Raw genomic sequence first — 25639 nt, 5'->3', positions numbered from 1 at the left:
TAAAAGGCATCTCCAAAACAGTAAGTCACTTCAGTCACGTCCGACTTTTTACAACCCTATGGGTTGTAGCCAACTAGGCTCCTCTGCCCATGGGTTTCTCTAGGCAAGAATACTGGAGTGGGTTGCCATGTCCTCTTCCAGGGGATCTTCCTGACCCAAGGATCAAACCTTCATCTCTTACATCTTCTGAATTGACAAGTGGGGTCTTTACCACTACCGCCACCTGAAGCCCTTTTAACGTATACTTGTTTGTTTTCATTTGTGTATTTAGATTTCCACCTATATGAATTGGCTCCTCATATTTTCTGCCCATTTTACCATTGGGTTTCCAGATTATTTTATTTATTTATAGTAGGACTTTATTTAGTGCTCCCCAGGTGGTGTTAGTGGTAAAGAACCCAAATGCCAATGCAGGAAACATAAGACAGGTGGGTTCACTCCCTGAGTCAGGAAGATCCTCTGGAGAAGGGCATGACAACCCACTCTAGTATTCTTGTCTGGAGAACCTCATGAAGCTTGGCAGGCTATGGTCCACAGGGTTGCAAAGAGTCGGACACGACTGAAGCAACTTAGCGTACATGCATGCAGGGTTTAATCTTTCAACATGTAAATTTTTAACTGGTTATAAATTTTAAATATTTTCCCTTTGTCTGCATCTTCTTTGTTTTTCAGAAATATCTTCTCCTTTAGGAGTATACTTTATGTATCATATTTATAAAACAGGTATATAGTCTTTTGGTACCAATCACTTCTACTTATTTTTTGACTTGCAACTTCTTTATCTGTTAGTTATTTAGAAGAGTTTTTTTAACTAATTATTATTATAATTACTTTCTAATTTCCAAAGGGATGGGAACAGGTGAGAACAGGAAGGAACATGTAAGAAGAGAGGGTGATGGTGGGCATAGAAGTTAACTTTTTTACTTTTAACTGATTTCTAATTTACTACACTGTTCAAAGTTGTAGTTGTAGGATATTGCTTCTATAAAATTGAGGAGACTTGGTTGTGACCTAGTATGTAGGTAATTTTTTGTAAATACTCCAGGCATTATTGAAAAGATTGGGTAGGAAATCATGCACTTAGAGCACAGTCTAAATCAGAGAAGATTCCTTTTATCTTTCTATGCTGATGACTGGACTTCTCTCTAGTTCACCATTTTACTAAGGTTAAATTTTAATGGAGAATTTTGAGGCTATCACATTATTGCCCCTAAGAGTCAACAGAACTGAAAGATTTCATAAGGATAACAAGAAATAAACATGATAATGTTAAAATTATTGACTACATACAAGCACACAGCCTTAAGAATAAAAATAGAAGTCTTTTTGCTTTTACCAAATCGATAAAAATTGTAAGAGCTTTGAAAAATCCTAAGTACAAAAATGCATTTCTTTATAGATAAATAAGGCTGTGCTTATTTTTGTTCCTTAAAACCCCTGTGCATTCCCTTGTGATCCATATTCTGTGCATCATATGTTTGAGGGAAAAGTTGTTCTGTTAATATCACACACACAATTGCTTTTTTTCTTCATCTCAGTTCACAAGAATGTATCAAAGGGGATTCACTGCTTACCAATTTGCTTTCTGTACTGATCAACAGGAAGTTTTATAGTGGAGGCATCTTTTCTGCCCATCTTTGATCTCCAAGATGCCTGCTGCAAAGAAAAAAAATAATTATGATGAAGTCCTAAAAAAATCAAAAGGACTGTTTAAAAACTTTGGGAATAATTCATTTCATAAAATTTGCTTTTAAAGCAATGGGTAAAAATTCATTTGACTCATTCCCATTCAGTTCAGTTCAGTCACTCAGTTGTGTCTGAATCTTTGCGACCCCAAGGACTGCAGCACACCAGGCCTCCCTTGTCCTTCACTATCTCCTGGAACTTGTTCAAACTCATGTCCATTGAGTTGGTGATGTCATCCAACCATCTCATCTTCTGTCGTCCTCTTCTCCTCCTGCCTTCAATCTTTCCCAGAAGCATCAGGGTCTTTTCCAATAAGTCAGCTCTTTTCATCAGATGGCCAAAGTACAGCAGCTTCAGCTTCAGCATCAGTCCTTCCAATGAATATTCAGGATTGATTTCCTTTAGGATTGACTGGTTGTATCTCCCTGCAGTCCAGGGGATTCTCAGGAGTCTTCTCCAATACTACAGTTTGAAAGCATCAATTCTTCAGCACTCAGCCTTCTTTATGATCCAATCTCACTCACATCCATATAGGACTACTGGAAAAACCATAGCTTTGACTAGATGGACCTTTATCAGCAAAGTGATGTCTCTGCTTTTTAATATACTGTCTAGGCTTGTCATAACTTTGCTTCCAAGGAGCAAGCATCTTTTAATTTCATGGCTGCAGTCACCATCTGCAGTGACTTTGGAGCCCAAGAAAATAAAGTCTGTAACTGTTCCCAAAATTATTTCCACTGAGTGAGTGAAAGTCGCTCATTTATGTCCAACTCTTTGCAACCCCATGGACTGTAGCTGGCTAGCCTCCTCTCCCCATGGAATTCGCCAGGCCAGAACACTGGAGTGGGTAACCATTCCCTTCTCCAGGGGATCTTCCCAGCCCAGGGATCAAATACAGGTCTCCCATATTGCAGGCAGATTCTTCCCCATCTGAGCCAACAGGGAAGTATGTTATTCCCATTAGATATCAGGAAAAAACATAAAATTACCTCAAATAAATTATCAAAAATTACAAAATTATTTCAAATACAATTGCTGATAATTAATTTCCCAAATGTTTGTTCTTGGTAACATTCATTTTATCAAATACTATCAGTGCTCAATTAAGCCACACTGTTACAGAGCTGAATGTGGTATTTAAGTTGAGAGTTTCAGCCATTTTGATAAGCTACTCTGTTTTCCTGGGTCTCTCCCATGTATGCATGCTATAAACTTTTGTTTGATTGTCTCCTGTCAGTCTGTCTTATATTAATTCTTAGACCAGCAAGAAGAACCTGTAAGGGTAGAAGACAATTTCTTCCTCTTGTACACTACATTATATGCACTGTTAAATTTAATCCATAACATATCTTTCAAATCCTATTCTTTTATTGAATTTAAATATTGTAGCACAGAATGCAACCTACCAACCAAAATCCATATCCTCCTTTTCTTCCTGGCACTATATTTCCTAGCTTCAAGTCAACATCTCATTGAATTATTGTCAGTAGAATATGAATGGAAGTGACGTGTGCCACTCCAGACCTGCACACTAAAAAATCTCCTGGGGTTTTTCCCCTTCCAGTTGGTTAGAAGGGAAACAATCCCCAGACAAACCCTAAGGATATATTTGTAAGGACACAGAATCCTGATCTGCTTGGGATGGAGGAGGGTATTCTCTCACTTACGTACTACTACTGTCGACTGAAAAAATGCATAGTCTACAAATTGAGAGTAAAGACAGCATATCTAATAACTCTAAGAGACTGCTCCAACAAGGCAAAGTGGGGATCCAGGATAAAGAGGAGTTTTTGTGTGTGTGTGACAAAAGACCATGTTGGAACATAACATGATTATTGTTAATAAAAGAAAACCAGACATGTCAAGTTTAAGAAATTTAGCACTTTTCTATGTAGGGGAAGATGCAGGAGCCCGGGTTCGCTGAAATCACTCCTTTGTTATGCACTTCAGCCATCTGGGGCCAGCACCCTGTGCCTTCTCGTCCCCAGCTTCCTCGGGTACACCATCAGGGGTGGCTGCCGTGACTGCCTGCTAGGTGGGTTTGGCAGTAGGCAGCCCATTTGCCTCCACCCTGAGTTCCCTCAGGCCTCACCATCCGGCAGCTGTAACGTAATGACTTGATGGCTGCAATATCCTTTGTTCACTGACATGGCAGGCAATGTTTTAGTTTTCACCCTCATTGTACTCTACTGAAAAAGAAATGAAATTCTACTGTAACTGAATCATGTACGTTGGTGGGGTCTATTATAGACATTGGTGTTCCCCAGAGTGGGGCCTGGAAGTTGTTCCCCCCTGCTTCCAGGAAGGAGCTATAGGATAAAGATGAAGTCAGGCAAGAACTAGTCAGTTAACAAGCAAAACCATGAGGGATTAGAGGGCCCAGTAATTTGGGAACAAGTGTAGAAAAGGCGACTTCTAAATACCAAATAACAGAAAATAAAAATTAATGAGATCTTCAAGAAAAAAGTGCTCTTAAGACTTCTCAGTTTTAAAATGGAAGAGGGGACCCAGAGCAGATCAAGAATGTTCCTTTCTCACCTGAACCTATTGTTCCAGATCACCTGGAGGCAGCCACTACAGAGAGACACAGGAGGTCTGATGTTGATAAAGAAAGCAGACTTGAGAACCATGTCTAGAAAAGAAATTGCAGTGTGATTACTGGCACATGGAACTAACTGGAAATGGTAAGAATGGTACTAAAACCTGAGGGAATTGTATTTACAGGGAAACCAGAAACTTTGTTTAAAAGCGTCTGTGAATAAAAACCAATCCTTGGCCCTCTAAACTTAAACCAAGAGTGTTGCCACCAAGAAGGCAAACTGTGGATATGTAACGTACTTCATATGTGACCATGAAGAAGAGTCATCCAGAAGGCAGAGAAGGGAATTTCTCCAAAAAGACCATAATTAGAAGCTAAGCAAGAAACTCCTACTGTCACTATAATGGGCCTCCTCAGTGGTATCCTGTACAACATGGATCAATGATCCCACTGTGTGTCTCATCTTGCCTTTCTAAATGGAAACAATTATCGGAGATATGAAGCAGTTATCCTTTGCTTCACTATTATTTACTAGAAGCCAGGTGAGGCTGGGAATAGTAGGTAAGTTTCATTATCTATAAACCTCAAGGAACCACTGACTGTGTACTGGCTTAAGAACCATGACTTTGGAGACGGAGAACTTTAGGATTTCCCTACTGGGCAGGCAGGAAAAAGGATGCACATGGCTACCTCGTGATCAGAAATGTGGAATTTAGGGAAAGCTACTTACTAAATTGCATGTTCTCCTTTTTTTCTTTCCTGGTCACACTCAATTACATATTTCAGCTTCCTGTAGGCCTGTGACTGAATTTCAGTTAATGGAATATAAATAAATTAATTTCCTGGAGAAGGGAATGGCTACTCATGCCAGTATTCTTGCCTACAAAATTCCATGGACAGAAGAGTCTGGCAGGCTACAGTCCATGAGGCTTCAGACTTGGACAGGACTGAGTGACTAACACATGGTCACACAGAGCAATAATAACAATGATCACACGTTATACAGTAAAAGGCATCTCCAAAGTAAATTTCTACCAATATGTAAGAAAATTATAAATTCACCTAAAATTACTTTTATATTCATAATAATCTTCTGATTTAATATTACAGTAATTGCTGCTTCTGCCACTAAGTTGCTTCAGTCATGTCCGACTCTGAGGAATGTACAAAGTTAAACAAAAAGTCAAATAAATTGTCTTCATATCTCATAAACCATGTAGTTATTACATATAAGATAACACATCCTTAAATTTCAGAATTGAAACCAAGACATCACCTAATCCTATATTCTCACTTGTTATAATTCATAACATTAAAAATAATTCTAATAATACAAAACCCATAAATGTCAATAATTTTATTATAATTTATTCATATAGCAATTCCATTTGCAAGTGTTTTGCATTTGTTAACTGTAGATAGGACTCAAGTTATTTTGATCTTGATTGTGTGAGACTAGACAAAATATCAATACATTTTAGGAAGGAAGTTAGTTTAAATGAATAGAGGCACCATATATTATTCCCTCTTTAATATATTCTTTTTGTTATTGTTGTTCACCCTCATGGAATAGCTTAAATGTTTAAAAAGCAAGTTATTAAGGCTACTTACCAACACAGTCACTCACTATGTTTCCCTCAATTCTTTCCTGGTCATTTAAACAAACATCTAAACAAACAGAACACTTTGGGCTTCCCTAGTAGCTCATATGATAAAGCGGCCACATGCAATGCAGGAGACCCAGGTTCCATCCCTGAGTTGGGGAGATGCCCTGGAGAAGGAAATGGTAACCCACTCCAGTATTCTTACCTGGAGAATTTCATGGATAGAGGAGCCTGGTGGGCTACAGTCCATGGGGGTCACAAACAGTCAAATAAAGATAACACTTTAGAGACCAGTATTTTATTCTTTTATTACCTGGAGTAAATTTAAAAAATGTCAGGAACTCACAGAGACTATCTTTTCACCAAAGTAAATTGAACTTTATTTACTTTAAAATATACTTTAAATATAAAAAACTATAGCAAAAATTAAAAAGCTAAATAACCTAAAGTTTTATCATTATAAGGGCCTATACTCTATAAATGATACATTTTAGGTATATAATAACCTGTGAATATAAAAACTTTAAGAGAATTTCAACCTAGGAGAGACATTAAAGAGGAACTAGTTTTCCTATTTAGGTGATTAGTAATTCCTATGTAAAATTTCAAAAATTTAAACTTTATTCTTGTATTTGAAATTGTCTTCTATTTTTTAAGCAAGGTTACATTTTAACAAATGTTGAAACAAATAAAAAATGCCTATAGGACACACATATGTGCAAATGGCTCAGATTTTTATCAATATTAGTTGCAAAAATGCAAGAAGATGGGAAATATTTCACTTTCCTAATAAACATATTGAGCTATTTTAAAAAACCTATAGAGAAACCCATCCATGTCTATGGTACAAACTGTCAATGCCTCACACATCTAGAACCTCTAAAATGCTCTGACTTTCTTTGTTCTTCAAAGCCTTGCAGTAATCATCATTCATTTCTATTGCTTTGATGGTTAGATAGCAAACTCCCAAGAAATCCAGGGAGACATTAGCACATACAGCCACAATTTCTAATAAGACAGCTATTTGCATATCAGATCAGCCACAGTTTAAAATGTGTTGTGATAGATGCGGAAAGGGAATAACAGATTTATATTAGCATGTACAATACCAAGATTGTTTTCACAATTTAATTCCTTAGAGATTACATCTCATCACCTTCTTTCATAAAGAATACTACATTCCCTGAGGAATTAACTTGCTCTGAGATCCAGCTAAACTAAAATATGGATTAATAAGATAATATTTATTATTTATGAATTTTGCTGTAGGAATGATTTCAGATTAAATCATCAGAGAAGTTTTTAACATTCTTGAAACTTGATAACACATTTTTAAGGAAGAAAAAAATGCTAATTTTATTTAATGCCCAAATTGCATATTAAAACAATTCATAATTAACTTTACTTGATTAAAACTGTATGTCCTTTAAGACTTTTAAAATTAAAGAGAATACTTAGTTTTTAATATCTTTTCTTAACCTGAATTTTGCACTGCAATTTGCTACCTATATTTTTAAGCATAACATGTGACCTTTAAAACAAAGATAGCATTATATTCAATCACATTCCAATGAACTTATTTTATTGCTCATTTATACTTCTCTTATGAAATCTAGAAAGTACATGTAAATAAATAAGAAACATGAAGCCTTCACATATGTCTCTGCTTCCAGAAAAAGAATTTAATCCAGACCGTGACATTTAAACACAGATTAAAACATAGGTTATTAAAAATATTCAATGACCACAAAAAAATAACCAGCTCAGTTATTAAGGCTGTAAGATAGAACTTAAAAAAAAAAAAAAACCTCTTACTTAAGTATGAAGTTATAAAGAAACCAAAAATGTTTGGCTATGACTTGATCAGAATTGAGAACCACTTATGAAAATACAATATTATACTGGATGCTGAAATGAAGAAAGATAAACATCTCTGATCTAACGTTCCAGAGTAATATTCTAAAAACTCAAAATTGATCATGTAATTAACATGCTTAAGTCATCCAAGTGATGGCCCTTTTCCCTATATTAAGCAAAACTCCTTACTATAAAGAGCTATTAATGATTCAGGTTTATCATTTGCTCCCCACTCATGTTACTGGGCACTATCAAATTCAGCTTCTAGGCCCATGATTTTGACAAGGTCATTCACTCTACAATTTACTTTAAATGTCAGTTCCATATCTCCAAATTCATGCAAACTATATTTTAATATTTCAAACAAGGCTACATGATTCAGAACTCCAGAGATAATGCTCCACACTTAAGGAAATGAAGTTCAGTTCAGTTCAGTCACTTAGTTGTGTCTGACTCTGTGAACCCATGGACTGCAGCACGCTAGGCCTCCCTGTCCATCACAAACTCCCGGAGTTTACTCAAACTCATGTCCATTGAGTTGGTGATGCCATCCAATCATCACATCCTCTGCTTTCAGTTTTTCTCAGGATCAGGGTCTTTTCCAATGAGTGACTTCTTCATATCAGGTGGCCAAAGTATTTGAGTTTCAGCTTCAGCATCAGTCCTTCCAATGAATACTCAGGATTGATATCCTTTAGGATGGACTGGTTGGATCTCCTTGCAGTCCAAGGGACTCTAGAGAGTCTTCTCCAACACCACAGTTCAAAAGCATCAATTCTTTGGCGCTCAGCTTTCTTTATAGTCCAACTCTCACATCCATACATGACTACTGGAAAAGCCATAGCCTTCACTAGACAGATCTTCGCTGGCAAAGTAATGTCTCTGCTTTTTACTATGCCATCTAAGTCGGTCATAACTTTTCTTCCAAGGAGCAAGCATCTTTTAATTTCATGGCTGCAGTCACCATCTGCAGTGATTTTGGAGCCCAAGAAAATAAAGTCTGTCACTGTTTCCACTGTTTCCCATCTATTTGCCATGAAGTGCTGGGACCAGATGCCATAATCCTAGTTTTCTGAATGTTGAGCTTTAAGCCAACTTTTTCATTCCCCTCTTTCACTTTCATCAAGAGTCTCTTTAGTTCTTTGGTTTCTGCCGTAAGGGTGGTGTCATCTGCGTATCTGAGGTTATTGACATTTCTCCAAGCAATCTTAATTCCAGCTTGTGCTTCATCCAGCCCAGCGTTTCTTATGATGTACTCTGCATAAAAGTTAAATAAGCAGGGTGACAATATTCAGCTTTGACATACTCCTTCTCCTATTTGGAACCAGTCAGTTGTTCCATGTCCAGTTCTAACTGTTGCTTCCTGACCTGCATACAGATTTCTCAACAGGCAGATCAGGTGGTCTGGTATTCCCATCTCTTTAAGTATTTTCCACAGTTTATTGTGATTGACACAGTCAAAGGCTTTGACATAGTCAATAAAGCAGAAATAGATGTTTTTCTGGAACTCTCTTGCTTTTCTGATGATCCAGCGGATGTTGGCAATTTGATCTCTGGTTCCTCTGCCTTTTATAATTCCAGCTTGAACATCTGGAAGTTCACGGTTCATGTACTGTTGAAGCCTGGCTTAGAGAATTTTGAACATTACTATACTAGTGTGTGAGATGAGTGCAATTGTGCAGTAGGTTGATCATTCTCTGGCATTGCCTTTCTTTGGGACTGGAATAAAAACTGACATTTCCATCCTGTGGCCACTGATGAGTTTCCAAATTTGCTGACATATTGAGTGCAGCACTTTCACAGCATCATCTTTTAGGATTTAAAATAGCTCCACTGGAATTCTATCACCTCCACTAGCTTTGTTTGTAGTGATGCTTTCTAAGGCCCACTTGATTTCACATTCCAGGATGTCTGGCTCTAGGTGAGTGATCCCACCATTGTTATTATCTGGGTCATGAAGATATTTTTTAATAGTTCTTCTGTGTCTTCTTGCCACTTCTTCTTAACTAAATCTTCTGCTTCTGTCAGATCCATACCATTTCTGTCCTTTATCGAGCCCATCTTTGCATGAAATGTTCCCTTGGTATCTCTAATTTTCCTGAAGAGAGCTCTAGTCTTTCCCATTCTGTTGTTTTCCTCTATTTCTTTGCACTGACCACTGAGGAAGGCTTTCTTATCTCTCCTTGCTATTCTTTGGAACTCTGCATTCAAATGGGTATATCTTTCCTTTTCTCCTTTGCTTTTCACTTCTCTTCTTTTCATAGCTATTTGTAAGGCCTCCCCAGACAGCCATTTTGCTTTTTTGCATTTTTTTCTTGGGGATGGTCTTGATCCCTCTCTCCTGTACAATGTTATGAACTTCCATCCATAGTTCATCAGGCACTCTATCAGATCTAGTCCCTTAAATCTATTTCTCATTTCTACTGTATAATCATAAGGGATTTGATTTAGGTCATACCAGAATGGTCTAGTGGTTTTCTCTACTTTCTTGAATTTAAGTCTGAATTTGGCAATAAGGAGTTCATGATCTGAGCCACAGTCAGCTCTCAGTGTTGTTTTTGCTGACTGTATAGAGCTTCTCCCTCTTTGGGTGCAAAGAATATAATCAATCTGATTTCAGTGTTGGCCATCTGGTGATGTCCATGTGCAGAGGCTTCTCTTTGTTGTTGGAACTGGGTGTTTGCTATGACCAATGCCTTCTCTTGGCAAAACCCTATTAGCCTTTGCCCTACTTCATTCTCCAAGGCCAAATTTGCCTGTTACTCCAGGTGTTTCCTGACTTCCTACTTTTGCATTCCAGTCCCCTATCATGAAAAGGACATCTTTTTTTGCGTGTTAGTTCTAGATCTTGTAGGTCTTCATAGAACCATTCACCTTCAGCTTCTTCACCATTAATGGTCAGGGTATAGACTTGGATTACCGTGATATCAAATGGTGTTCCATGGTAATGAACAGAGATCATTCTGTCTTTTTTGTGATTGCATCCTAGTACTACATTTCAGACTCTTTTGTTGACTATGATGGCTACTCCATTTCTTCTAAGGTATTCTTGTATACAGTAGTAGATATAATGGTCATGTGAGTTAAATTCACCCATTCCAGTCCATTTTAGTTTGCTGATTCCTAAAATGTCGATATTCACTCCTGCCATCTCATGTTTGACCACTTCCAATTTGCCTTGATTCATGGACCTAACATTCCAGTTATGCAATAATGCTCTTTACAACATCGGACTTTACTTCCATCACCAGTCCCACCCACAACTGGGTGTTGTTTTTGCTTTGGCTTCATCTCTTCATTCTTTCTGGAGTTATTTCTTCACTGATCTCCAGTAGCATATTGGGCACCTACCGACCTAGGGAGTTCATCTTTCAGTGTCCTATCTTTTTGCCTTTCCATACTGTTCATTGGGTTCTCAAAGCAAGAATACTGAAGTGGTTTGCCATTCCCTTCTCCAGTGGACCAAGTTTTGTCAGAACTCTCCACCATGACCCATCTGTCTTGGATGGCCCTACACAGTATGGCTCATAGTTTCACTGAGTTAGACAAGACTGTGGTCCATATAATCAGATTGGTTAGTTTTCCATGACTGTGGTTTTCAGTCTGTCTGCCCTCTGATGGAGAAGGATAAGAAGCTTATGAAAGCTTGTTGATAAGAGACTGACTGAAGGGGAAACTGGGTCTTGTTCTGATGGGCAAGGCCATGCTAAGGAAATGAAAATTAGCTAATTAAAAGACTTTCAAAACTATGGTTTTTCCAATGATCATGTACAGATCTGAGAGTTGGACCATAAAGTAGGCTGCATGGTGAAGAATTGATGCTTTCAAATTTTGATGCTGGAGAAGACTCTTGAGAGTCCCCTGGACAACAAGGAGATCAAACCAGTCAATCTTAAAGAAAATAAACACTGCATATTCACTGAAGGACTGATGCTAAAGCTGAAGCTCCAATACTTTGGCCACCTGATTGAAAAAGCTGACTCCCTAGGAAAAAATCCTGATACTGGGGAAGACTGAAGGCAAAGGGAAAAGGTGGCAACAGAGGATAAGATGGTTAGATATTATCACTGACTCAATGGACTTGAAATTCAGCAAAATCTGGGAAATAGTAGAGGACTAAGGAGCCTAGCATCTTGTAATTCATGGGGGTCACAAACAGTAAGACATGACTTAGAGACTGAAAAACAACAACAAAGACTATCAAAGTGTGACATAGCATTCAAGTAGACAGTTTACACTTTGACATAAGTGTAATCATGAGACAGCTCTGTTATGGAACACATTCCTACTGTATAAAGTTGGAGAGCTTAACAGTGTTCTTCCTAATGTTTTCAGGGATCAAAGTGACCATTGTTGTCGTCATTTGCCAAATTACCTTCCTTTGTAGGTGCAGAAAGAGCATGTAAAAACTTGAATGTGTGATTTTTTAAATGGTGATCACTTGCCAACATTGACATAAAAATTAACCAGAAAAGTGACTATAGGACAGTACTCCATATGACTCCAAAAAGTTACATTCTAAGAAAGAAATCTTAGTGGTTGGGACTATCCTTCCACTACACTTAGAACTAAAGTGATTACAGTATCAGCAAATAGTGCTGGGACAACTGTATATCCTTAAAGGAAAAAAAAAAAAAAAACCCAGGACCCTATCTTATCACACACAAAACTCACAAAAGATATAAATAATAAAACAACAAAGCTGCTAGGGAAAAAATGAAGATTATTTTCATGACCTTGGGGTAGGCAAATAACACTTTAGAGAGAACACAGATAGTATGTAGCATCAAAGGAAAAAAAAAAAAGGACATACTGGACTTAATCAAATAAGAAAATAAATAGCTGAGTTATATATAGGAAGTAAATATTCATAATACCTACATATGACAAACAGAACTTGTATCTAGATTGTATAAGGAACTCTCAATAATGTAAGACATACAAACCAACAAAAAATGGGTAAAAGAAACTTCACCAAAGAAGATAAGCATATGACAAATAAGCACACAAAAAATTTTCAACACCAGTAGTAATCAGCAAAATGTAAACTAAAATTAGAATTGAGATATCGTTATACACCCACTAGAATAATTCACAAAAAGATCTGTTCTACAGAACGATGGGAGAATGTGGAGCAACTGAAACTCTCATATGTGTAAGTTGTAAAATCATACAGCCACTTTGGAAAATTGTTAAGCCATTCCTCATAAAATTAACTGCTAATAATTCTTCTCTTATGCATTTATCTAAGAGAAATAAATACATACGCTCACAAGAAAAGCTTCATGAAAGGATATTCATAGCATTATTATTCATAATAGCCAAAAAATGGAAACAACCCCAATGTTGATAAATATAAAAACTGGTAAACTGTGGTTTATTCACATAAAGAAATACTATCCAGAAAAAAACTACTGATAATAATATGCAACAATGGAAATTAATGCAAAAATAGTATGCTGAGCAAAAGAAGCTATGGCTCTTTTGGACCTAAATTGAATAGGCATTTACCATTTCATTATAAGTGGCCTTATAACATGATTTAACAATTGTAATCCCCGCTCCTTCCCTGACACATACACTTAAGTCTAATTTCTGTGGGCTAAGAAATATGCACAAGGTGAGAAAGCACAGATCAAAAGTCTAGACAAATCTACTACAAAATAAGTAAAAGGAAGGAGAGAGAGGATAGGGAGTAGAGAGACACTAAGGTTGAGGGAGATTTTCTGTTATGCCTTGTTTTGTTACATTTGAGGGCATGTTTGTTTTTTCTTTAGGTTTGCTTTTTATTTTGATTTTTTATACTTGTTTACAAACTTATTTTTGGCTATCCTGGGTCGTATTTGCTGCACACAGGCTTTCTTTAGTTGTTGTGAGTGGACGCTACTCTCTAGTTGTGATGCATGGGCCTCTCATTGCAGTGGCTTCACTTATTGCAAAGCACAGCCTCTAGGGTACATGGGTTTCAGTAGTTGCAGCATGTCACCTCAGTAATCATGGTGCATAGGCTTAGTCTCCCTACAGCATCTGGAATCTTCCCAGACCAAGGATCAGACCCATGCTCCTTGCATTGGTAGGTAGATTCTTTACCACTAAACCACCATGAAAGTCTGAGATGTTTGTTTTTGAGAACACATGGAAATTTGAGTTGGTCTAAACAGTAATTGGAAGGAGCCAGTACAAAGTAAGGAGGTGAAGATACAGGAGAAAAAAACTAGAGAATCATGGAGGTTGCCAAGCAGATAGGAAGGGACAGAATTCAATGTACACTGAAGTACTAATCATAGCAGATACTTACTTCACTTCAGCAGGAAAGAGGAAAAACAATGAGTAAAATCATATGTAAGTTTTGAGGTTTGGTAGATAAAAGTAGAGGGAGCTCTAAGTGGTAGTTCTCCTTTCATATGAATTAGGAGTCAAGGTTATCTCCTAAAATGGGAGGTGAGAAGTTTGGAGATTTAAGAATGCAAAGGCTGAAATTTCTGTTGTGGAGAAATGGAAAGAGATGTCTAGGGAAAATAGGATAAATCAGTAACATTATGAGACTGCATTAATTTGGTAACCATGAATCCATGGTAGCAGCAAACTACATGAATGGAAATAAGGTATTTCTGAGTGCTCAGTTGTGCATTGCTGGTTTAGGGGAGGGGTAGACAGCTGGATCAAGCAAAGTTTCAATTTTCTCTGACAGGCATAAGAGAAGGACAGTAGAGCAAAAAAGACTAGGATACTATATAAAGTAGGGGAAATAATGTATCAAGGAGTTTAAAGATAGAAAAAGAGGTGAAGATTGGTTCAGAGTAGCAGAGTAGAAGGATGTACACTCTCCTCCTGCAAGAACGTCAAAATCACAATTAACTACTGAACAACTATTGACAGGCAGATATTGGAACCCACCAAACGATACCCTATTTCCAAAGACAAAGGAGAAACTGCAATGAGGTGGGAGGAGGGGCACAATCATGATAAAATTAAATCCCATACTCACCAGGTGCATCCTAGAACTAGAGAACAGATCACAGAAGTTCTCCTGTTGTGAAGATTCTGAGCTCCATGTCAGGCTTCCCAGCAAGGGGTCCTACAAAGGGACTAGGAAACCCCAGGAACTCTGACTTTGAAGGCCGGTGGGATTTGACTGCAGGTCTTCCACAGGACTGGAGGAAATAGAAACTCTACTCTTGCAGAGCACATACAAAATCTTGTGCAAACCAAGACCCGAGGCAAAGGAGTGGTAATCCCACAGAAAACTGAAGACCTATTGGCTAGTGTTGGAGGGTCTCCTTCAGAGGCATGGGGCAGCAGTGGCTCACCACAGGGACAAGGGCACCAGCAACAGAAGTCCTAGGAAGTACCTGTTGGCAGGAGCCCTCCTGGAAGTCACCCTACCACAGACCCTGCAGACTCCAGAGCTGGGTAGCCTCTGGTCAAACAACTAATAGGGATGGAGAATGGCCACACCTATCAGCAGACAAGCAGATTAAAGTTTCGCTGAGCATGGCCCTGCCCACCAGAACAAAACCCAGTTCTATCCACTGCCAGTCCCTCCCATCAGGAAGCTTGCACAAGCCTCTTAGCCTCATCTACCAGCAGGCAAACAGCAGAAGCAAGAACTAAAATCCTGCAGCCTTCAAGCTAAAACCACAATCACAGAAAGTTTAAAAAAAAAAAAAAAGAAAAGAAAATTCAAAGGATTATGTCCAAAATGAAGGAACAAGATAAAATCCCAGAAAAACAACTAAATGAAGCAAAGGTAGTCAATGTTCCAGGAAAAAAGTTCAGAATAATGAAAGTGAAGATGATCCACCATCTCAGAAAATGAATGGGAGCAAAGAGAGAGAAGATACAAGAAACGTTTAACAAAGGTCTAGAAAAACTAAAGAACAAACAGAGATGATCAATACAATAACTGAAATGAAAAATACACTAGAAGGAATCAATAGCAGAATAACTGAGGCAGAAGAATGTATCAGTGACCTGGAAGAGAGAATGGTGGAAATTGCTGCCTCAGAACAAAGGAAAAAGAATGAAAAGACAGGAAGACAGTCTAAGAGATTGCTGGGACAATATTAAATGCACCAACATTCACATTACGGAGGTCCCAGAAGGAGAAAACAAAGATAAAATATTAAAAACAATAGTGGAAAAATGACAACATAGGGAATTTCCACCAGGTTAACAACTGGTTCCTCAGCAGAAATTCTGCAAGCCAGAAGGAAATGGCATGATATATTCAAAGTGATGAAAGCAAAGAACTTACAACCAAGAACATGCTAACCAGTGAGGCTCTCATTCAGAATTGACAGAGAAATCAAAAGGTTTACAGACAATCAAAAGTTAGGAGATTTCAGCACCACTCAACTGACATTACAACAAACTCTGAAGGAACTTTTCTGAGAAGGAAATATGAAATAAGAAAAACACCTACAAAACAAACCCAAAACAAGAAAATGGGCAGAAACATACATACTGAAAATTACTTTAAATGTAAATAGATTAAATGCATCATTTAATGAAACCAAAAGACATACACTAGATAAGTGGATACAAAACCAAGATGTGCCTACAAGTATGCTGTCTATATATGCTATCTACAAGAGATGGACCTCAAACCTAGGGACACATACAGACTGAAAGTTAGGAGATGGAAGAAGGTATTCTACACAGATAGATACCAAAAGAAAGCTGGAGTAGAAATACTCATATCAAACAAAATAGACTTTAAAACAAAGACTGTTAAAACAAAAAAGGACATTATATAATGATCAAGAAATCAGTTCAAGAAGATATAATACTGTAAATATATTTGCACCCAATATAGAAGCATCTCAATAGGTAAGGCAAATACTGACAACCACAAATGGAGCAACTGACAGTAACACAGTAACAGTGGGTGTCTTTAGCATCCTACTTTCATCAGTGGACAGATCATCCAGACAGAAAATTAAAAAGGAAACAAAGGCCTTAAGTGACACATTGGACCAGATGAAATTAATTGATATTTACAGAGCATTCCATCCAAAAGCAGCAGACTACTTCTCACATGCACACAGAATATTCTCCAGGGTGGATCACATACTAGGTCACAAGGTGAGCCTTGGTAAAGTTAAGAAAACTAAAATCACATCCAGTGTCTTTTCTGGTCACAACACTATGAGATTAGAAGTAAACTACAAGAAAAAGACTATAGAAATATCTACTCGTCAATGAATCGCTAAAGATATCAAAGAGGAAATAAAAATACACTATGAGAAAAACTAAAATGAAAGCACAAGGATTCAAAACCTACGGGTATGGAGCAAAAGCAGATCTAAGAGGAAAGTTTATAGCAATACAGTATCCAAGAAACAAGAAACGTCTCAAATAAACAACCTAACCTTATACCTAAAAAAAAACTAGAGAAAGAACAAACAAAATCAAAGTTAGTAGAAGGAAAGAAAGCATAAAGATTAGAGCAAAAATAAATGAAAGAGAGACAAAGAAAACAACAAAGATGAATGAAAGCAAAAGTTCGTTTTTTGAAAAGATAAAATTCATAAACTTTTAGCCAGATTCATCGAGAGAAAAGGGGAGAAAATTCAGATCAATAACATAAGAAATGAAAAAGGAGAAGTTAAAACTGACCCCAGAGAAATACACAGGATTATAAGAGATCGCTACAAACAACTTAATGCCAATAAAGTGGACAACCTTGGAGAAGTGAAAAAATTCTTAGAGAGATACTGTCCCCCAATACTGAATCAGGAATACAAAATATAAAAGGATTAATCACAAGCACTGAAATTGAAACTATGATTTTAAAAATCCCAACAAACAAAAGTCCAGGACCTGAGGCTTCACAAGAGACTTCCATCAAACATTTAGGGAACAACTAACACCTATTCCTAAACCATTCCAAAACACTACAGAGAAAATAAAACTCCAAAACTCATTCTCTAAGACCACCATACCCCTGATACCAAAACCAGACAAAGATACCACACAAAAAGGAAATTATATACCAATACTACTGATGAACATAGATGCAAAAATCCCCAACAAAATATGAGCAACCTGAATTCAACAATACATTAAAGAGATCATACATCATAATCAAGTGTGATTTATCCCAGGAGTGCAATAATTTTTCAATATTTACAAAATGATTATGATAAACTGCATCAACAAACTGAAGAATAAAAACCATATAATCATCTCAATAGGTATATAAAAAGCTTTTAACAAAATTCAGCACCGATTTATGATAAAAACTCTCCAGAAAGTGGGCACAGAAGGAACACACCTCAACATTATAAAGGCCATACAAAAAAACCTACAGCTACCATCATACTCAGTGGTGAAAAGCTGAAATCATTTCCTCTAAGAACAGAAACAAGACAAGGATGTTCACTCTTGCCACTTCTATTCAACAGTTTTGGAAATCCTAGCTACAGCAATCAGAGAATAAAAAGAATACAAACTGGAAAAGAAGTTAAATTGTCAGTGTTTGCAAGTGACATGATACTGTACACAGAAGATACTAAATGTGCTACCACAAACCTATAGAGCTCATCTATGAATTTGGTAAAAGTGTAGTTTACAAAATTAATACACAGAAATCTGTTGCATTTATATACACTAACAACAAAAGATCAGAAAGAAAATTTCAAGAAACAACTCCATTTATTATTATATCAAAAATAATGAAATACCTAGGAATAAACTTAGCTAGGAGAAACAAAAGACTTGTACTCTGAAAAACTGTAAGATACTAATGAAAGACATCAAAGAAGAAACAAACAAATGGAAAGACATACCATGTTCATGGACTGAAAGAATCAGTATTGTCAAAACAGCTATACTGCCCAAGGCAATCTACAGATTCAATGTAATCCCTATCAAATTACCAATGGGATTATTCACAGAACTAGAACAAAGAAAAAAAAAGTCTTAAAATTTACATGGAGACACAAAAGATCCCTAATAGACAAAGCAATCCTGAGAAAGAAAAGCAGGCTGGAGGAATAAGCTCCCTGACTTCAGACTATATGACAAAACCATAGTCATCAAAATAGCATGGTATCAGCACAAAAATATAAATATAGATCAATGGAACATGAAAGAAAGCCTAAAAATAACCCCACACAATTAACATACAGCAAAGAAGGCATGATTACACAATGTTGAAATGATAGTCTGTTCAATAGCTGGTGCTGGGAAAACAGCCATATGAAAAAAGAAAAATGTAATTAGATCATTCTTTTACACCATACATAAAAATAAGCTTGAAATGGATTAAAGACCTAAATATGAGACCAGACACTGTAAAACTCCTAGAGGAGAACAGGTAGAACACTCTCTGACATAAATTGCAGCAATATTTTTTTCAATCCATCCCCCAGAATAATGGAAATAAAAACAAAAATAAACAAATTGGACCAACTTAAAGTTTTTCACAGAAAAGAAACAATAAACTATGTGAAAAGAGAACCCACAGACTGGGATAAAATATTTGTAAATGATGTGACTGAGAAGGGATTAGTCTCCAAAATCTACAAACAGCTCATGAGGCTTAACTATCATCATAACAATCAACCCAATCAAAAAATGGGCAAAAGACATAAATAGGCATTTCTCCAAAAAATATACAAAGATGGCCAAGAGGCACATGAAAAGGTGTTGAGCACTGGTAATTATTCAGTTAAGTTCAGTTCAGTTCAGTCACTCAGTCATGTCCGACTCTTTGTGACCCCATGAATTGCAGCACGCCTGGCCTCCCTGTCCATGACCAACTCCCAGAGTTCACTCAAACTCACGTCCATCGAGTCAGTGATGCCATCCAGCCATCTCATCCTCTGTCGTCCCCTTCTCCTCCTGCCCCCAATCCCTCCCAGCATCAGAGTCTTTTCCAATGAGTCAACTCTTCGCATGAGTTGGCCAAAGTACTGGAGTTTCAGCTTTAGCATCATTCCTTCCAAAGAACACCCAGGACTGGTCTCCTTTAGGATGGACTGGTTGGATCTCCTTGCAGTCCAACAGACTCTCAAGAGTCTTCTCCAACACCACCGTTCAAAAGCATCAATTCTTCGGCGCTCAGCTTTCTTTACAGTCCAACTCTCACATCCATATATGACCACTGGAAAAACCATAGCCTTGACTAGATGGACCTTTGTTGGCAAAGTAATGTCTCTGCTTTTGAATATGCTATCTAGGTTGGTCATAACTTTCCTCCCAAGGAGGAAGCATCTTTTAATTTCATGGCTACAATCACTAGAGAACTGCAAATCAAAATTACAATGAGCTATCACCTCATACCAGTTAAAATAGCTATCTCAAAAAAATCTATTAAATAATAAATGCTGGAGAGGGTGTGGAGAGAAGGGAACCCTCCTACACTGTTAGTGGGAATGTAAATTGGTACATCCAATGCAGAATTTGGTGGTACTTTAAAAACTAAAAACAGAGGTACCATATGACCCTGCATTCCCACTGCTGGGCATATATCCAGAGAAAAAACATAGGATACATGCACCCCAATATTTGTCACAGCGCTGTTTACAATGGCCAAGACATAGAACAACCTAAATGCCCATTGACAGAGGAATGGATATAGAAGACATGGTACACATATACAGTTGGATATTACTCAGTCATAAAATAAACAAAATAATGTTATTTTCAGCAGCATGGGTGGACCTAGGGATTGTCATACTCAAGTAAGTTAGAGAAGGAGAAATATCATATGGCATCTCTCACATGCAGAATACAAAAAGGAATGAAAACAGACTCAACAGACTTACAGAATGAACTTATGGTTGCTGTGGGAGAAGTAAAGGGGGAAGAGATATTTAGGGAGTTTGTGACTGACATGTAAACACTGCTATATTTAAAAATGAATAACCAATAACTCCTACTGCATAGCACAGGAAACTCTGCTCAATGTTATGTGGCAGCCTAGATGGGAGGGGAGTTTTCAGAGAACAGATGCATATGTTTATCTATGGCTGAGTCCCTTTGCTGTCCACTTGAAATTATCACAATATTGTTAATTGGCTATACTTAATACAAAATTTTAAAAAAATTAATTAAAATAAAATAAACAGTATCTTTTAAAAAAAAAGAAGTGGAGATAGCAGCAATTTAAGAGTTAAGAAGAAAGCAGATTGATTTTTGGACTTAAAAGATTTGGATGAAGCCAAATTACCAAAGTCTTATTTCACTCAAGAAGAACTAAAGGTTATTAATAGAACATGTGAGGTGATTTATGTTATCATTGAGATGGAGTAGGTTATGATAGAGGGTGACTAAAATGATAGAAAAACATTATGGCTGATAAGGAAAGGTGAGACCAGAATAATACATACTTTGATACATATGAATAATGAAGGCACCAGCAGGGTGGTACAGCTGGAGCTCGGATGGAAGGAAAAGCTAAGACAGGGAGACTCTCTCCCGCACTAGAGGCAGACGCTTTAACCTCTGAGCCACCAGGGAAGCTGAATGTCCACAGATAACAGCAAAGAAGAGCGGTAAACAGCACCACATCTAACGGGATGAACCACAAAGGAGCCAGGTCTTTTGTTTCACTCGTCACTCCATATGCACGGAAAAGGAAACGGTCTAGAATCAGTAATAAAGAAATAAAAAGGTAACAACGGACTCTTAATCCACGGGTATGTGGAGGGTTAAAGAAAGAATAGCCGCTGCTTTAAAAAGCTTCAGGGAAATGGTGTCTATGACAAGAATAAGGTTTCAATTAACATCAAGAGGTAAAAGTAATAACTGCTTGAGAAAGTATGGGGTTCAAGAGGGACATAAAGAAAATTGTAGAGAGACAAGGAAGTAGCAAAAGACTGGTCTGAAAAAAAAAGAAAAACAAAAACAAATAAGCCACAAAATAATGGGATGCATATGTGTTAAAGGGAGGACAAATGGTCAAATAGGTCATCTTAAACAGTGAATGAGGGCTTCCCTCATAGATCAGTTGGTAAAGAATCTGCCTGCAATGCAAGAGACCCGGGTTCAATACCTGGGTCAGGAAAATCCCCTGGAGAAGGAAATAGCAACCCACTCCAGTATTCTTGCCTGGAGAATCCCATGGATTGAGGAGCCTGGCAGGCTACAGTCCATGGGCTTGCCAGAGTTGGACACAACTTAGCAACTGAAAACACCAAATGGTGAACGAAGATACCAAGAATCTAGAGTATATTGAACCAACTCATCTCAAATTTGCATGGAGTACTCAGGCCTCCCAGCAGTCAGCTGAGACCTGGGTAAACATGGGAGATCCCAGTACCAGTGGGAAGAATCTGCTGCCCAGACCTGAGGATCTCAGTTCCAGAGAAAAGGCTCGGGACTCAACAGTCTAACTAGGCACACAAATTCACCAGGAGCGACTAGAGGCCCTAGCCCAGTATTTCCCAAAATGTGTTCCATCACCAGCAAAAATGTAGATTCCTGGGCCCCAGGAATCCCAAGGGCTAAGGTCCAGGAATCTCCAGGGGTTTTTCTGTTTGTTTGTTTAGGCCATTACATTTGAAAGACACTAGTTTTCTTTTTAACCAGCTGTTGGGTAATTCTCCTCTGTGGGAGCATTTGCGGAACACTGCTAGAAGTAGATGCGAAGGCTGCACCGGGACCATGAGACCTTCTGGCCTCTTCAGGAGAGGCTGAGTGGACAGTTTGCCTTGTGGAAGCTTTTCAGGACCAGCTGGAACCTCAGGCTTTTTCTGAATTCAACAGAAAGTTATAAAAGGGTATTGTGCAATGTGGTGAGTAAATCAGATACTTTTTAATGATATTAGAAAGACTAGAAGGTTTGAACATAGTTAATAAGCTTTTAAAAAGCCAAATTACATTCAAAGGCAACCCACTAGGGGAGGAATGCAGCAAGTGGGTAGGAAGTGACAGTTTGGTATTCGACATTTAGACTATGAGAACACCCTGGATGGGGGCACGATGCAGAGGAAATGGGGAAGCCAACTGTGCTTTAAAAGTAGAGTCATAATTAAAAACCAAAGTCCCAGGTCGCACTCTTCAGAGATACCTGGTCAGTAATGTTGGGCAGGGGTCAAGGAAGCTGCATTTTAAACAAGCACCAACTCCATGTCAGAGTTTTCAAACTCATTTGTTATGTGGACCATACTTGGCAAAATACTGGGTTAGAGATATGATACCATCATCAACAGAAATAGGTAATATAGTGGGAGAAGTAGGTATGGGGTAGGTGGTGAGGGCAGAATATTATTATAAATTCATATTATAAAATGTTTCAAATGGCTATAAGAAAACAAGGTCCTTTTTTTCCTGAAACCTAATAGAATTAGTTAATCCAAACATAATGCACCACAAATTCACTGGTCTTCATAAAAAAATATCAACAAATATTTTACTTTTATTTTAATGCCTTTCTGATGCACAGATTGTTGTGGCATCTGGACACACGACATACTTGAAAACAACGCATTAAATTTATACTGCCCAGAATAGACAGAAAAGCTGCCTCGCACACACCATCAACAACGCTCATCACTTAGGGGTAGGGAGGTTAGTTACATTATTCTTTTAAATTCTGAATTGCATAAATATCAAAGAAACAGGCACTTCAAATCTGGGAAGGATTTCTATCTGGACCATGTTCCTAAGCAGAGAAATGATCATTATGATTTACAAGGTTTAAAATCAGCAAAATCGGAAATGTATTTTAATTTCCTGTACTATATTTACAAAAAAAGATGTGTTAATTAAGCTAGACTGGCATATCATATAACTTTTAATAGTTAATAAAACAATCATTAATGACATACATTAATTATACTGTCTTTCAAATAAAGGGGGCTTCCCAGGTGGCTCAGATGATAAAGAATCTGCCTGCAATTCATGAGTCCAGGGTTCAATCCCTTGGTTGGGAAGGTTCCCTGGAGAAGGAAATGGCAACTCACTCCAGTATTCTTACCTGGAAATCCCATGGACAGAGGAGCCTGCCCTGGGCTACAGTCCAGGAGTTGCAAAGAGTCAGACATGACTGAGCAACTAACACTTCAAATAAAGGTTATTTTGAGTAGAAACTGTACTTGTAAAAAGTTTATAGGTTACCATAATATGGTAACAAGTTATACTGCAGACCCTGCTTTTACTAATACAAAGTAATATATAAGCTGATATAAGAAGAGAAACGTACTCAACCATGTAAAATAAGAGCAAAGACATCCACAATTCTAATATAAATCAGTAAGCTAGGCAGTGTGTACACTGCATGCTACAAGCTACTAACAGTAGCTCAGAATGAGAGACACCAAGGCTGACTTTGGCTTCAGTGACTCGAAGCAGAGAAAAGGCAGTTTCATATCTTTGACCAAAACACTTTCAGATTGTTTTTCCTGATGAGAAAACGAGTAATTAAAAATAGGATTCTAGTTATAAAGGTCACAAACTGATTTTTCAATACTTATAATCCCTTTAAAATTTGGTTATTTTAAGAGAATTTTATGAAACCTAAGATTGTCTCAATTATACCAACAACAAAACACTTTATTCTATCCAGATGGTACCAAAAACTGGTAGCGAAATGATGAGAGAAAACAATAAGCTTTAGATGCAAACATCTCAGATGGCATCTATTCTTATCTCTGAAATTCCTAAGTAAACAGATATATGTTTGTTTTATGATAATTCTTCAATATGAATTCCCTTTTCTTGGCTGTGAAGTAATATTAGCAAATTCTTCTCAGAGCTTTTAATAAGTTACCTGAGACACAGGTTTTATGAGCAAAATGCACAACTTGTTATGTTTAGCCCAATGTTACACATTTGACTGGGAATTTCTAAATAATATATCTGTATAGATGAAATGTTCTGATTCACTCTAAATCTATCAAAATCACTATTCATAACCAAGTTTGGCTTATTTCAAAGTTAAAAATCTTTTTCTTAATTTATACTTATTTTACATTTAAGTAAACATGAATCAAGTTCCCAAAATGTTTTAGGACAATATACTATTATTAGTTTGGCTTTAGAAAAGCTTTACCAAGCCTCCACTTGTGCCTTGTCAGTCTCTAAGAGAAAATTTGAAAGTGCCACGTTTCCAATGTTACTTGTCCAACTTTTCAAATTTTGCACATTATCACCCTATAAAACTTCTGTTTCATGTAAAGTTTGGTGAAATAAAGGGATTATCAGAAAGCTGATTTAGGATTATAACAGAAGGGAATAAGCATCTGGTTAATGAATAAAAGTTATCAAGAACTGGTTAAGAGACATGCTTATCAACCAGCTCCCCAGCTTCAGATGTGAAAGAAATATTCTGTCAACAGGAACCTAAAATAGGGTGCCTATACAATTTACCATCCCAAATCAGGGCACTTTTGAGGTCTCATGTCAATGAGGCCCTGTGACACCAGGTGAACAACTATAAACCAGGGCCCATCGGTATTACTCTAACCCTATGAAGCACACAAGGGCAATTCACAACACACTGTAGCTCAACTGGTTTGTCCTTTACAAGGTGTTGGAGGGTGAAGGTTAGAATGGCAAATCTTCTTCTGGAGTATTTACATTTCAAGAAACAGATGACTATTTTAGACAACATATGCTGCAGATATGAGAAAACCACAAGATCAGGCTGTGGCACAGGACCAAGAGTTCTTACTTACGAAACCTCTCTCTTGGCGATATACGGCAGTACTGAGTACAGCTGTCCCTCAGCACCCATGAAGAGATTAATTCTAGAATCCCCAAGGATGCCAGGATCTCTCACGTTCAAGCCCCTTATATAAGATAATACAACATTTGCATATAACCTATATAGCAGTAGTGTTACTCACTCAGTCGTATCCGACTCTTTGTGACCCCGTGGACTGCAGCCCACCAGGCTCCTCTGTCCATGGAATTCTCCAGGCAAGAATACTGGAGTGCACTGCCATTTCCTTCTCCAATATAACCTATATACATCCAGCCACACACTTTAAATCACAGC

General features: G+C 37.5%; 1 protein-coding gene across 3 annotated transcripts in view; it reads right to left on the bottom strand.

Annotated features, from left to right (window-relative positions):
- Nucleotides 1-25639, bottom strand: part of TRIQK (triple QxxK/R motif containing) — a 108068-nt gene that overhangs the window by 43548 nt on the left and 38881 nt on the right. For 2 of the 3 annotated variants that reach the window (XM_040261093.1, XM_040261095.1), the window contains one exon: nucleotides 1575-1656. In XM_040261093.1, coding sequence (XP_040117027.1) covers nucleotides 1575-1635 — 61 coding nt within the window. In that variant the 5' untranslated portion in view covers nucleotides 1636-1656. The remainder of the gene's footprint in view (nucleotides 1-1574; nucleotides 1657-25639) is intronic. The other variant, XM_040261094.1, reaches the window with a different exon arrangement.

The sequence above is a fragment of the Oryx dammah genome, unplaced genomic scaffold (assembly GCF_014754425.2).
Source record: "Oryx dammah isolate SB20612 unplaced genomic scaffold, SCBI_Odam_1.1 HiC_scaffold_19, whole genome shotgun sequence".
Classification (NCBI taxonomy): Eukaryota; Metazoa; Chordata; class Mammalia; order Artiodactyla; family Bovidae; genus Oryx; species Oryx dammah.
This window is presented reverse-complemented; position numbering and strand designations above follow the sequence as displayed.